Raw genomic sequence first — 14,660 nt, forward strand, 5'->3', positions numbered from 1 at the left:
ATTTGCTGTGTGTAAAAGCTGCTTACATCACATTTGCCCTCTCATTCTTAACCCTTTTACGAGCGGGAACAGTTTCTCCCTCTCCGTCCATGACTTTGAACATCTCTTTTAAATCTCCTCTTAGCCTTCTTCTCTCCGAGGAGAGCAGTCCCAACCTCTCCAATCTATCCTCAGAACCGGAGTTTCTCATCCCTGGAACCAATGCGTTCAAATCCTTCCTATGATGTGGCACCCAGAATTGTACACAGTTATTCAACTGAGTGTCTTCTATCAGTTCAGCCTCCTTCCTCTTATCATAGAACAATAGAACCCCCACAGTGCGGAAGGAGGCCATTTGGCCCATCGAGTCTGCACCAACAACAATCCCACTCATCCCCGGAACCTCACATATTTACCCAACAAATCCTTCTAACCTACTCATAAGGGGCAATTTAGCATGGCCAATCCATCTAACCCACACATACTTGAACTGTGGGAGGAACCGGAGCACCCGGAGGTAACCCATGCAGACACCCATGGGGGAGTGTGCGCAAACACAGACAGTCACCCGAGCTGGGAATCAAACTAGGTCCCTGGAGCTGTCAGACCCTGTGCCACCCGAAAGTAGACCTGTCCAACTGATCCAATCCAAGCCCAGTGCCCTTTGAAATCTGATCCCAGCAGATCAGGATGGAGTGGAATGTGTGAACGAGAAGGGGACCCATCCATCTTTGTGTTCTTCCAGTCTGGGAACACTCTGCCCTCAATACAGACAGTGCAGCATCTAGGTGTGCCCCCCTCCATCCAATGTGACCCCTTTCTATCTTTGAAAGGTAACAGCCTGAAGGGATATATTAGGCAGTGAAGGTTGGATTCACTCCGCTGTGTCACAATGGTCATGACACCTGCTAGGTGATCAGTCTCGTATTCCAGCGCTCGAATCCACAGTCTGAGCCTTTTCCAATGTCCCCGCAGCTAAATCCTGTCATGTGGCGTGACGTGTATAATGTTCCACCCTCCAGCACTCTCAGTCTTACGCCTCAGCGCACATGACACAGAGGCAGCATCCAGTGACATCAACGGAACTGGAAAGGAGAGAGGGATGGATGGAGGGGTCTGGGGTTGGGTGGGGGGAGTGCAGGGAGCTGGTTGGTGGGTGGGGGACGCAGGGGAGATTCCTTTCTTAAGAAGCTGCAAGCAGTGAGAGAATTATTAGTGGGAGGAAATGCGGCTCGAATAGCTGCCAGGGAGTGCATTTTCCAGCTCTCCTGTTTTCCATCTATCAGGACAAGTTCCATCTATCAGGCAATGTCCTTGCTCGGTGTAAAATGCAGCTCTTGGGCACTGAAGGTGCCCTTCCCAACACTCTCTATTCCCAACTACGTCTGACAAAATAAATTGCCTGCAGTGACAAAGTTGCCAAACAAGACGCTTTATTCAAATTACAGTTTTTTTTCCCAGCTTAATTATCTCTCTCAGGATTTATAAATCTGTCAAACATTACGGAGGGGGGGGAGGACATTATGTTTCAGCCCCACAATCCTAAATGTCAACACCCTAGAAATTAGAATAGCTAATGTATATATCCCAAAAAAAAGTTGTTGAAAACAGGGTTTCTGCCCCCCACCACCTCCCCCCCCCACCACCTCCAGGTTGAAAATGCCAGCGTTTAGCTTATTTACCCAAATTGACCATGGGGACACTATTTAGTTGGATGCTTTTCACTGCTCTTAACCAATGCCTAAATGAGCTCTTGGCTGGCCGGTCTCTTGTAGAACCAATGCCAAGTCAGTTTCACCAGAGCTTTAAGTTTCTAGGTGTCCAGATCACCAACAACCCGTCCTGGTCCCCCCCCCCCCCCCCCCCCCCCCCAGTGCCAACACGATAGTTAAAAAAGCCCACTAACGCACCTACTTTCTCAGAAGCCTAAGGAAATTTGGTATGTCTGCTCTGACTCTCACCAACTTCTATAGATGCACCATAGAAAGCATTCTTTCTGGTTGTATCACAGCTTGGTATGGCTCCTGCTCCATGCAAAGCTACAAAGGCTTGTGAATGAATCCCAGTTCATCATGCAAACCAGCCTCCCCATCCATTGACTCTGTCTACACTTCTTGCCGCTTTGGAAAAGCAGCCAGCATAATCAAGGACCCTACGCACCCCAGACATTCTCTCTTCCACCCCCTTCTGTTGGGAAAAAGATACAAAAGTCTGAGGTCACATACCAACCAACTCAAAAACAGTTCCTTCCCTGCAGACTTTTGAATGGACTTACCTTACATTGAGTTGATCTTTCTCTACACCCTAGCTATGACTGTAACACTATATTCTGCACCCTCTCCTTTCCTTCTCTATGTTTATATGCTTTGTCTGTACAGCGCGCAAGAAATAATAATTTCCACTGTATCCCAATACATGTGACAATAATAAATCAAACCATCCCCAGGAGAGGGAAGAAGGACGGAACGAGGTGGGTGGGAGCAGAAAGCCATGCCAAATAAATTTAAAAGAAAAGCAAAACCCTGCAGATGCTGAGTGTCCACATTGACCACAGAAAATGCTGGGCAGACCAAAGGCCGTTAGTGGAGAGAGAAATGCTTCAAGTCAATGACCTTTCATTGGAACTGATGATGGTGAAAGATGAATGTTTTTCAAGCAAGTATGGACCGGAGAAGATACATGTACAGTTGCATGCACTGCCCCCATTTACACCCACCCACCCATAACCAAACAATTATTTTCACCTTCTTCCCATCTTTAACGTAAAGCACTTTACAGAGGGCGGCACGGTGGCATAGCGTATAGCACGGTGCCAGGGACCCGGGTTCAAACTGACCTTGGGTGACTGCGTGGAGTTTGCAAGTTCTCCCCAAGTCTGCGTGGGTTTCCTCCAGGTACCCCAGTTTCTTCCCACAGTCCAAAGATGTGGATTAGCCATATTAAATTGCCAATTAGTGTCAGGGGGATTGGCTGGGTAAATATGTGGGGCTATGGGATTGTTGTCAGTGCAGACTTGATGGACCAAAAGGCCTCCTTCTGCACTGTAGGAATTCTGTGATTCTAAGGATGGTACCATAACTGAGGGGTTACATCTATCAGAATAGGTTGCTGCTCTTCTCTGTAGTAAAGAGGAAGGATATGGGTTAACTAGGAAATTTAATTTTGCTTTATGGATAAGGCAGAGGGTGTGCATTTATAATGTTAGGGGAAGTCCAAAACTATGATCTGCAAGCGTAACATTGTCACTATTAAATCCAAAAGGAAAACAAGAAAAATCTTTACCCAAAGATTGGTGAAAAAACCTAGCTTCTTATAAAATTCATTCATGGGATGTGGGCATCGCTGGCTGGGCCAACGTTTGTTGCACACCCCTTAGATTACCCTTGAACTGAGTGGCTTCCCAATTCAGAGGCCATTTAAGAGTCAACCACGTTGCTAAGGCTCTGGAATCACACGTAGGCCAGGCCAGGAAGGAGAGCAGATTTCCTTCCCTAATGAACATTAGTGAACCAGGTGAGGTTTTTTTCCACAATTGACAATGATCATCATTGGACTTGATTCCAGATTTTTATTGAATTCAAGTTTCACCATCTGCTGTGGTGGGATTCGAACCCGGATTCCCAGAGCCATTGCCTTGTTACCAATGAGGAGTAGCTGAGACAGAAACCATTGCTGCCTTTATGGGGAATCTAGAAAGGTAGAATCATACAGTGCAGAAAGAGGCCACTTGGCCCATCAAGTCTGCACCGACAACAATCCCACCCAGGCCCTATCCCCATAACCCCACGTATTTACCCTGCTAGTCCCCCTGTCACTAAGGGGGAATTTAGCATGGCCAATCCACACATCTTTGGGAGGAAACAGGAGCACCCGGAGGAAACCCACAGGGAGAACGTGCAAACTCCATTGTCACCCCCAAGGCCGGAACTGAACTCGGGTCCCTGGTGCTGTGAGGCAGCAGTGCCAACCACTGTGCCACCCTCTCACTGAAGTACACGAGGGATAAAGAAATTGAAGGATATGCTAATGGGAGTGAGAGGAGGCTCAGGTGGAGCATGAACACCAGGGTAGTCCAATGGGGCCAAATGGCCTGTTTCTGTGCTTTAAATTCTATGCAATCATCTGTGACATAACTCACTGGAAAGTAGTATGAAAATGCACAGCGTATTGTACTCTTCATGGAAAAAGGAAGAAACTAATTATTGCGGCTCCTTAATGCTCTGATTTGGGGAGGTCTTTGCAGCTGAGATATGGAACTCTAATTTATTCTGAGTTGATTGGGGAAGTGTCGACTTCACAGCATTGTGCCAGCAGCTTCTTATCCCGGGCTAATGATAGTAGGTGCACTAATCTACCACCTCCACCCTTGAGTTTTCCCTGTTACCTTTCTGGGTGGTTAACAGAACGGCAAATGAATATATTATTTTGTGGTGGGGGAAATGAGGAGTAAATCCGCTGACTGTAACTTGTCAGGTTAAAAATAAAGAATTTGCATTTACATGGAGGTTTTCATGATCTCAGAATGCCACAAAGTGCTTCAAAGCCAATTAAGTCCTTGTGAAGTGTGCTTACTGCTGTACTATAGGAAGGGAGAATGGGCAACTTTCACACAGCAATGTCACGCACACATCAATGTGAGAATGATCAGATCATCATTTTTCTGACGTTGACTGGGGGTTATCTCTTGTCCAGAGTGCTGGGGAGAACCCTCCCACCACTAACCCCAACCCTAACCAGCCCTTCTTCAGAATAGCGCTAAGGGATCTGTCACATCCACCAACCGCACAACCCTGGCTTCAACTGAGGATCCTCCCCAACCAGGGATACACCTCCTTGCACTCGATTGGCTCAGCTTCCTGCCTCTACACGCCATTCCGATCACGTGGCCCTCAGGGAATGCCCCCTTTGAAGGGACCACGCTGCCATCGTATCCATTTCATTCGCCTAGCCCGAAACAAGGCAAGAACTGGTTTTGTAACTGGGATTCTGAGTGTGTTGGGAAAGCAGCCCACTCAGTGATATAGGCTCCCTTTTATGGTGGGCACAGAAACTGAATGCAATACTCCAGATACGTCTTTGCTGAGTGAATATCAAACCACAAGCCCTATTGATGGGGTGGAGCTTGTGTATCTGTCTGTTGCTCAAACTTACTCACCATAAGATAATTGGCACTTTTACATTCAGAGAATCTGGTTAGCACAAATGGCAAAAGAAAAGGTAGTAGCTTGGAGGAGCGTTGAGCACAGCAGATATTACAAAGGTGATGTGGAGATGCTGGCATCAGACTGGGGTAAGTACAGTAAGAAGTCTCACAACGCCAGGTTAAAAATCCAACAGGTTTATTTGGTATCACGAGCTTTCGGAGCACTGCTCCTTCATTAGGTGAGTGATACACACTCACCCATACACACAGACACAAAACACACTCGCACACAAACACTCACCCATAACACAGACACACGACAGACTCACGCAGAGACACATAACATGCACATACATACACGACATGCACAAAGACACGCACTCAAACAAAAACACATACATACAACACACACAGATACACACTCACACAAGCACACATATACACACACAATACACATGCACACACAACAGCACATGGACACACACTCATACAATCACACACGCACACAAACACATACACAGAAAATACGCACATGCAACATAAAACATACACATGCAGACACACACACACACACACACACACACACACAGAAGGGGGTTCTAGCCTGTTAAAGTCTCCACCTCAGTAAGCTCTGGAATATCAATCGTGGAATATATTCAAGACAGAAATCACTAGATTTTTGAAAACTAAAAGAGTTCAGGGATGTGGAAGGAGGTGAGGTTAAGGTAGCAGATCTGCCACGGTCGCAGTGGGTGGACAGGTTCAGCGGTCTGTCCTGTATATTTGAACACTGAACACTCCCGCATCGGGAAAAATCGATAGATAACGTTGTCACTCCCCAGGCCATTGATATTAATGAGGAATGCTGTAACAGTAAACCCAGTTCAGAGACAATGTCTTTTTGCTGTGTTTGTTTTCACCTCCCTGACATTCATACAAACAAACTTGGCTAAAAGGCATTTACTCATGACTAACAATGATCTCAAACGCAGGCAACTCAATGAATAAATAATAAAGAAGATCTTAATTGGGTGTTGGGCTGCTTATAAACATCATACAGTGAGGAATGACAGCTTTAAGAAGCGCTTTTTGCTATAGTATTGCAAGGAGATTTCAAAGGAGTGGTCTCTTGTCTCAAAGAGTTGATTTTTTTTATTTTGATTTGATTTATTATTGTCTCATGTATTGGGATACAGTAAAAAGTATTGTTTCTTGCGCACTATACAGACAAAATATACCATATATAAAGTACATAGGGGAGCAGGAAAAGAGAGCGTGCAGAATGTAGTGTTACTGTCATAGCTAGGGTGTAGAGAAAGATCAACTTAATGCGAGGTAGGTCCATTCAAAAGTCTGATGGCAGCAGGGAAGAAGCTGTTCTTGAGTTATTGGTAGGTGGTGATCTGAAACTTTTATACCATTTCCCTGGTGGAAAAGGTGGAAGGGAATATGTCTAGGCTGCTTTTCTGAGGTAGCAGAAAGTGTAGACAGAGTCAGTGGATGGGACGCTGGTTTGCATGTTGGATTGGGTGACATTCACGGACGCTGCGTCACAGTGCCGGGGACCCGGGTTCGATTCCCAGCTTGGGTCACTGTCTGTGTGGAATTTGCACCTTCTCCCCGTGTCTGCATGGGTTTCCTCCGGGTACTCTGGTTTCCTCCCACATTCTGAAAGACTGCTGGTTAGTTGCATTGACCCGAACAGGCACCGGAGTGTGACGACTAGGGGAAATTTCACAGTAACTTCATTGCAGTGTTAATGTAAGCCTTACTTGTGACTAATAAATAAACTTTAACTTTTTATAGTTCCTTGCGGTCTTGGGCAGAGCAGGAGCCATACCAAGCTGTGATACAACCAGAAAGAATGCTTTCTGTGGGTGCATCTATAAAAGTTGATGAGAATCGTAGTGGGCATGCCAAATTTCCTTAGCCTCCTGTGAAAATAGTGACATTGGTGGGCTTTCTTAACTATAGCATCGGCACAGAGGAACCGGGACAGGTGATCTGGACACCTAAAAATATCTCATGTATCGGAGAATCCCTACAGTGCAGATGCCCATCAAGCCTGCACTGACAACAATCCACCCGAACCCTATCCCCATATATATACCCTGCTAATCCCCCTGAAACAGACAGTCACCCGAGGCCAGAATTGAACCCGGGTCTCTGGCGCTGTGAGGCAGCAGTGCTAACCTCTGTGCCGCACAGAATGTTGTACACTCCTGTCTTTGGCTATTTTGTGAACCAGCAAATTGTGCGGAGGGTGTGGAGAGTCTGCAGAAGGATCTAGATAGGCTGGGCGAATGGGCCAGGAAATGGCAAATGGAATTTAATGTTGGCAAGTGTGAGGTGGTCCACTTTGGTAGGAAGAATGGTAGGAAGGACTATTACTTACGTGGCGAAAAACTGCAGCAGGCGACGGTGCAGAGGGACCTCGGGGTCCTTGTGCATGAGTCGCAAAAACCCAGCTTGCAGGTGCAGCAGGTGGTCAGGAAGGCGAATGGGATGCTGGCCTTCATAGCGAGGGGGATTGAATATAAAAGTAGGGAGGTCTTGCTGCAGCTGTATAGGGCATTGGTGAGGCCGCAGCTGGAGTACTGTGTGCAGTTTTGGGCGCCGCACCTGCGCAAGGATATTTTGGCCCTGGAGGGAGTGCAGAGGAGGTTTACTAGGCTGATACCGGAGTTGAGGGGGTTGAGCTATGAGGAGAGGCTGAATAAACTAGGCTTGTACTCGTTAGAGTTTAGAAGAATGAGGGGAGATCTCATTGAGACGTATAAGATGATGAATGGGATGGATAGGATCGAGGTGGAGAGACTCTTCCCGCTCAAAAAAGACAGTAGGACTAGGGGGCACAGCCTCAAGATAAAGGGGAGGCGGTTTAGAACGGAGTTGAGGAGGAACTTCTTCACTCAAAGGGTGGTGAATCTCTGGAATTCTCTGCCCGTTGAAGTGGTGGAGGCTGCCTCGCTAAATATTTTTAAGAAGCGGGTTGATGGGTTTTTGATAAGAGAAGGGATTAAGGGTTATGGGGAGAGGGCGGGAAAGTGGAACTGAGCCACGACAGATCAGCCATGATCTTGTTGAGTGGCGGGGCAGGCTCGAAGGGCTAGATGGCCTACTCCTGCTCCTATTTCTTATGTTCTTATGTTCTTATGTTCTTATTGTTAAGACATTGTGAAAAATACTGGGGAAAAAAAAGTCGAACTTTTAGAGAAACGTACTTTGAAAGGACATGAGGATAATGGTTCTTCCCCAGCTCAGCCTGTGCTGAGGTGACGTCAGTGGCAAGCGGTTCATTGGCTGATCTGCAGCATCCACGGCAGTGGTTTTATTAATCTCATTTCTCTTGTTATCAAAACACCTGCAGTTTAATAGGAAGCTTTGGGTTTAATTGCGTTTACTGTGTCAGAAACTGTTATGAATTGCGATTGAGTAACATTGGAGACGGCTTGTAATAATATCCCTGCATCTTTGGCTTGGTTCTGGTGATAATCAGATCAGCCCCAGGTCTGAATGTCTGGCAGATCCGACTGCGCTGATCTAGACAGTAGCAGGTGGAAAGGTATCGCTGCCAAGATCCCAAAGGAAACGGCTGAGGAAGCCTGTCCTCTCCGCCTCAAACTGATTCAGCAGCACCAATTTACACAGCAATTGATGCTTAAGTTTTATTTATTAGCCCCACAAGTAGGCTTACATTAACACTGCAATGAAGTCATTGTGAAAATCCCCTAGTTTCCGCACCTGTGTGTGGTGCACTGAGGGAGAATTTAGCACGGCCAATGCACCTAACCTGCATGTCTTTCGGATTGTGGGAGGAAACCGGAGCACCCGGAGGAAACCCACGCAGACATGGGGGGAATGTGCAAATTCCACACAGACAGTGACCCAAGCCGGGAATCGAACCCAGGTCCCTGGCGCTGTGAGGCAGCAGTGCTAACTACTGTGCCACTATGCCACCCCAGGGTAGACGGGCCTTGGTTTTGCAGCTCAGCTGAAAGAGGGCATCTCTGACGGTGCAGCACTCCCTCCGTAGCTCACCCCATATCTGGCAGGATGCATTGCTCCCGAGGGGGGGGACTTAGCCTCGCAAAGCCTCCTGACTCAGGGACAAGAAAACTGAGCCACGTGCAAGTTCTTTTGTCCGCTTCTCACCTCCACTTCCCTCACCAAACATCTTTAAAGTTTATTTACTAGTGTCACAAGTAGGCTTACATTAACGCTGCAATGAAGTTACTGTGAAAATCCCCCAGTCGACACACTCCGGCCCCTGTTCGGGTACACTGAGGGTTAATTTAGCACGACCCAATGCGGGGAGGAAACCCATGCAGACACGGGGAGAATGTGCAGACTCTGTACCTGGGCCCCTGGCGCTGTGAGGCAGCAGTGATAACCACTGTGCCACCATGGCTCAGTTAGGGAGGGGGGGGGGTGCGGGATTGGGGCATCCAGCCTTATTTGGACTTGTGACATCACGGCTTGTGAGTTCTCAACTAAGGAATAATATGCAGAGAATTGAGTTGCTGTGTGCCAATGAGCATCTCCTGTGCTTTTTAATAAGGCTTCATGGTAAGCTTGCTGATATATTGTACATCAAACTCGATAATTAGAGAGTTTGTGGTTCTTCTAGTGCTGGAGGAAAAGGAGAGGACTTGCATTTATGTAGCACCTTTAATGACAACGGGATGCGCCAAAGGGTTTTGCAGCCAATGGTGTGCTTTTGAAATATATTCATTGTTGCCACGTTGGAAGAGTGCCACTCATTGTGTACACAGCGAGTATCAGTGAGGATAAAACGATGAGGTAATCTGCTTTGGTAATGTCGTCCAGAACTTGACAGAGTTCCACAATTTTCCTTTCCGTCATGCTAGGGCACCTTTAGGGTTTTTTTTTAATGTTTGTTTGTGTCACAAATAGGTTTACATTAACACTGCAGTGAAGTTACTGTGAAATTCTCCTAGTCGCCACATTCCAGCACCTGTTTGGGTACACTGAGGGAGAATTCAGCATGGCCAGTTCCAATGCCTGTTCGAGATCAATGCACCCAACCAGCACATCTTTTGGAGGAAACCCACACAGACACAGCGAGAACATGCAAACTCCACACAAACAGTGACCCAAGCCTGGAATCAAACCAGAGTCCCTGGCTGGCGCTGTGAGGCAGTAGTGCTAATCACTGTGCCATCCCAGGAAAGAGCCACAGAATCTAACCAGAAAAGGCCAGTGCTTTTGAGGAAACAGCTCACTAAAGGAATCACGGGTTATGTGGCTAAGACACGGTGCATCCAGGCACCCTCGACTTTCCGCACATTTTAATGTCTTTAAAATGAATGCACCAGCAAGTCCCACTCTAATATCTTTCCTTCGGCACAGTGGCACAGTGGTTAGCACTGCTGCCTCACAGCGCCAGGCTTCGATTCCCGGCTTGGGTCACTGTCTGTGTGGAGTTTGCACATTCTCCCTGTGTCTGTGTGGGTTTCCTACAGGTGCTCTGGTTTCCTCCCACAGTATAAGGACGTGTGCGCGGGTTAGGTGGATTAGTCGTGTTAAATTGACCCTGAAGGGGACTGGCTAACGCAAATGCATGGGGTTATGGGAATGGGGCCTGGGTGGGATTATGGTCAGTGTGGACTCGATGGGCTGAATGGCTTCTTTCTGCACTGTAGAATTCTTTGATTTTACGGAGGTAGGGGAAAATCGACAACCTGCAAAATCCTGGTACTTCCCTCGTTATCAGTATTTCTCAAATTGTTTCTGAATGGGGAATTTATTCTTGCTCACTGTCAGACCATCGACTGAAGCCACTCCTTCCCGTGGAGACTAACTTTCACAAAATTTAACCCTGGGCTGTGTTAACCGACAAAGCTGTAGCAGCTTGTTTCACAGATTTGTTCCTGTTAGTTTGAGGTGTGAGGATTTGAGGATGAACCAGATGTTGGAGATAGAAGGTGTTCTCACTGTCTTGTGTGAGTGGCAGCTTTAGGATTTTTACTGGGAGGGGGGAATTTGCCTGAGTATTGGCTGACCAGTGTGGGCGGGGGGGGCGCGGTATGTGGGGATAGGGAGGAGGGTGTGGGGATAGGGAGGAGGGTGTGGGGATAGGGAGGAGGGTGTGGGGATAGGGAGGAGGTGTGGGGATAGGGAGGAGGTGTGGGGATAGGGAGGAGGTGTGGGGATAGGGAGGAGGGTGTGGGGATTGGGAGGGAGGGTGTGGGGATAGGGAGGGGGTGTGGGGATAGGGAGGAGGGTGTGGGGATAGGGAGGAGGGTGTGGGGATAGGGAGGAGGGTGTGGGGATAGGGAGGAGGGTGTGGGGATAGGGAGGAGGGTGTGGGGATAGGGAGGAGGGTGTGGGGATAGGGAGGGGATGTGGGGATAGGGAGGGGGTATGGGGATAGGGAGGTGGTGTGCAGATAGGGAAGGAGCTGTGGGGATAGGGAGGGGGTGTGGGGATAGGGAGGGGGTGTGGGGATAGGGAGGTGGTGTGCAGATAGGGAAGGAGCTGTGGGGATAGGGAGGGGGTGTGGGGATAGGGAGGGGGTGTGGAGATAGGGAGGAGGTATGGGGATAGGGAGGGGGCTGTGGGGATTGGAAGGGGGTGTTGGGATAGGGAGGGGGATGAGGTTAGGGAGGGGGGTGTGGGGATAGGAAGGGAAGGGGGTGTGTGGACGGGGGGGTATGGGGATAGGGAGGGAGTGTGCAGATAGGGAGGTGTGTGGGGATAGGGAGGGGTGTGTGGGGATAGGGAGGGGTGTGTGTGGATAGGGAAGGAGCTGTGGGGATTGGGAGGGAGTGTGAGGGTAGGGAGGGGGCATGAGGATAGGGAGGGGGTGTGGAGATAGGGAGGAGGTGGGGGGATAGGGAGGAGGTGGGGGGATAGGGAGGAGGTGGGGGGATAGGGAGGAGGTGGGGGGATAGGGAGGAGGTGGGGGGATAGGGAGGAGGTGGGGGGATAGGGAGGAGGTGGGGGGATAGGGAGGGAGGTGGGGGGATAGGGAGGAGGTGGGGGGATAGGGAGGGGGGTGTGAGGTTAGGGAGGGAGTGTGAGGATAGGGAGGGGGTGTGGAGATTGGGAGGGAGGGTGTGGGGATAGGGAGGGGGTATGGGGATTGGGAGGGAGGGTGTGGGGATTGGGAGGGAGGGTGTGGGGATAGGGAGGGAGGGTGTGGGGATAGGGAGGGGGTATGGGGATTGGGAGGGAGGGTGTGGGGTTTGGGAGGGAGGGTGTGGGGATTGGGAGGGAGGGTGTGGGGATTGGGAGGGAGGGTGTGGGGATTGGGAGGGAGGGTGTGGGAAGAGGGAGGGGGTGTGAGGATTGGGAGGGAGGGTGTGGGAATAGGGAGGAGGTGTGGGGATAGGGAGGAGGTGGTGATGTATGCAGGTGAGGAGGTTGGGGGTGCAGGGAGGGAGGAAGGTGTGAGTTTAAACCTGGGGCTTGTGGGTGCCGAGGAAGACTGGGGTAGGTATGGAGGAGGCACCCCTTAATACGGGATGGAATGGGAGGGGGGTGATTTTGTCCAGGGCGAGGTGCGCTCAGCTGTGTAGTCAGGAGAGGGAGAGATAATGTGGGGCTTTTCGGTGTTGGTGAGAGTAGCCTAGGGATTGTTGATCGAGGGAGGGGTTTGTAGGAGGTGGGTAGACCCCCCCCCCTCACCGTCCCCCTTTTAGTCTCGCAAGGGTTAACGTCCGCAAGAAGCAACTCTTAACCTCTGACTGGCATTAGCCAAAGCAGAACGAGCAACCCCGGAGGGGGCGGGAATGGCTAGGACAAGGGAGGGAGGGAGGGAGGAGCCTCCACAGTTGTCACGTCGCCGTGGCAACGCACCGGGGCGGAAAGTATATATGAGGCAAGGTATGGGAAGAATCCAGGAGGCTGGGAGTGCAGAGCAGTCGGACGAGCGCGTGGAAGCTGTGGTTTGCCTGTGCTCAAAGCCTGTCAATGCTGACAACTCGTACGAGAGGGTGGGGAGGAGAGGTGCGGGCAGTTTTATTCGGCGAGAAGTTCACCCGGGCGAGCAAATGTGCTTTCCGTGGCTGAGGGATGTGGCAGCCGGCAGCAGTAGTCAGGGACTGTGCACTGTCGCTGACATATTAAAATCCAGCGGGGAGGCGGTGAGCGAGTCACACTGCCGGCTTTGGACAGACACAGCCTCTGCCAGCTCCCAGGAAGCAGAAGCAAATCAACTGCAGTCGCCGGGATAGGCAGCCAGGTGACTTTTGAAGGTCACCGGAGAGAAGGAAACACAAACACACTCGCCTGACGGGCCGGTGGGAGAGAGTGGTGGGTGGGGTGGGGTGGAGGGGAGGGGAGGGGAGGGGGAGTCCGGGGCAGGTACCTCGCGGGCAGCTGGAGGGGAAGGGGAGCGTCCGGCACCCCCCCCCCGTGGCGGGGTCCTGCCCAGAGCTGGAAGAGCGGGAGTGGAAGCGGCGAGGGAGCCCGGAGCGCCGACCCGACATGGCCGGAAGGGGCGAGAGGGTGCCCTCCCGAAAAGCGGGGCTTCGCGCGGCGGTGGTACTGATCGGGTTGCTGCACCGATCTCGGAAGGGAAAACTGAGAAGGTACGACTCGCTGCCTTATCCGTTCCTTAACCACTTAAGTGCCGGTGTCGGGATCGCGTGCGGTGAGTGCCCGTCGAGGGGAAACTTATTAAATTGTCCGCACGAGCTGCGAGATAGACGCGTGTCGCAAGCGTCGTCGGATGGGGCTCACCGTGTACACATTTAACCGTTGCCATAGATGTGCAGGTTAGGTTGATTGGCCGTGCTAAATTAGTGGTGGAGGGGGGAACTCACGGGATAAATACATGGGGTTACGGGGATGGGTGAGGTTGTTGACAGCGCAGCTTCAATGGGCCGAATGGCCTCCTTCTGCACGGTGGGGATTTGATGATCAGTTGGACCCTGTCATCTCGAGCTCGATATTTACTGGACATTAATATTTAAAGGGTTACCACTCCCCTCCCCGGGGAAATAAGTGACTGGCGATCCTCTTGTTTGTTAGAGAGGGGCACAGGTCATAATCGTCACGGTGACCCCCACCCTGCAATGATGAGTTTCGGCAAGATGTGTCTGTAAACAAATTCTGGGGAGGGATTAAAGTTTGCACATTTTTCTCTCCCGTGCAGTCAGCGCGACATTAACTTGTTTCACTGGGCACGCTTTCAGGAAGGCTTTAACTTGGCTGCGTGACTTTCAGTGACATATTGTGGTGATGCACTCAAATATGGAGACAGAATTCGCAGCAACTTGCATTTACGTAGCATCTTTGGATTAAGTATGCAGTGTGAAAAACATTGGGGACGTGAGGGTCTGCTCTCTCTAAGAGAATCATGTCCCAAATTGAGCCTCTCTAGAGTATATAAATTTTATTTATCAGCGTCACAAGTAGGCTTACATTAACACTGCAATTAAGTTACTGTGAAAATCCTCTAGTCGCCACACTCCAGCGCCTGATGGGGTACACTGAGGGAGAATTTAGTCTGGCCAATGCACCTAACCAGCAGATTATGGGAGGAAACCGGAGCATCCGGAAGAAATCC

General features: G+C 50.0%; 1 protein-coding gene across 7 annotated transcripts in view; it reads left to right on the plus strand.

The window, feature by feature from the left end:
* The window catches only part of rap1gap2a (RAP1 GTPase activating protein 2a), a 248,372-nt gene that overhangs the window by 105,154 nt on the left and 128,558 nt on the right, over positions 1 to 14,660 (plus strand). For 6 of the 7 annotated variants that reach the window (XM_080210964.1, XM_080210966.1, XM_080210967.1 and 3 more), the window contains exon 1: positions 13,572 to 13,680. The exons of the other annotated variant lie outside the window; for it this stretch is intronic. In XM_080210964.1, coding sequence (XP_080067090.1) covers positions 13,577 to 13,680 — 104 coding nt within the window. In that variant the 5' untranslated portion in view covers positions 13,572 to 13,576. Of the gene's footprint in view, positions 1 to 13,571; positions 13,681 to 14,660 lie in introns of those variants that run through there. 7 annotated transcript variants of the gene reach the window in all.

This window comes from Carcharhinus amblyrhynchos, chromosome 23, assembly GCF_965287045.1.
Source record: "Carcharhinus amblyrhynchos chromosome 23, sCarAmb.v2.hapA, whole genome shotgun sequence".
In the NCBI taxonomy this organism is placed as follows: Eukaryota; Metazoa; Chordata; class Chondrichthyes; order Carcharhiniformes; family Carcharhinidae; genus Carcharhinus; species Carcharhinus amblyrhynchos.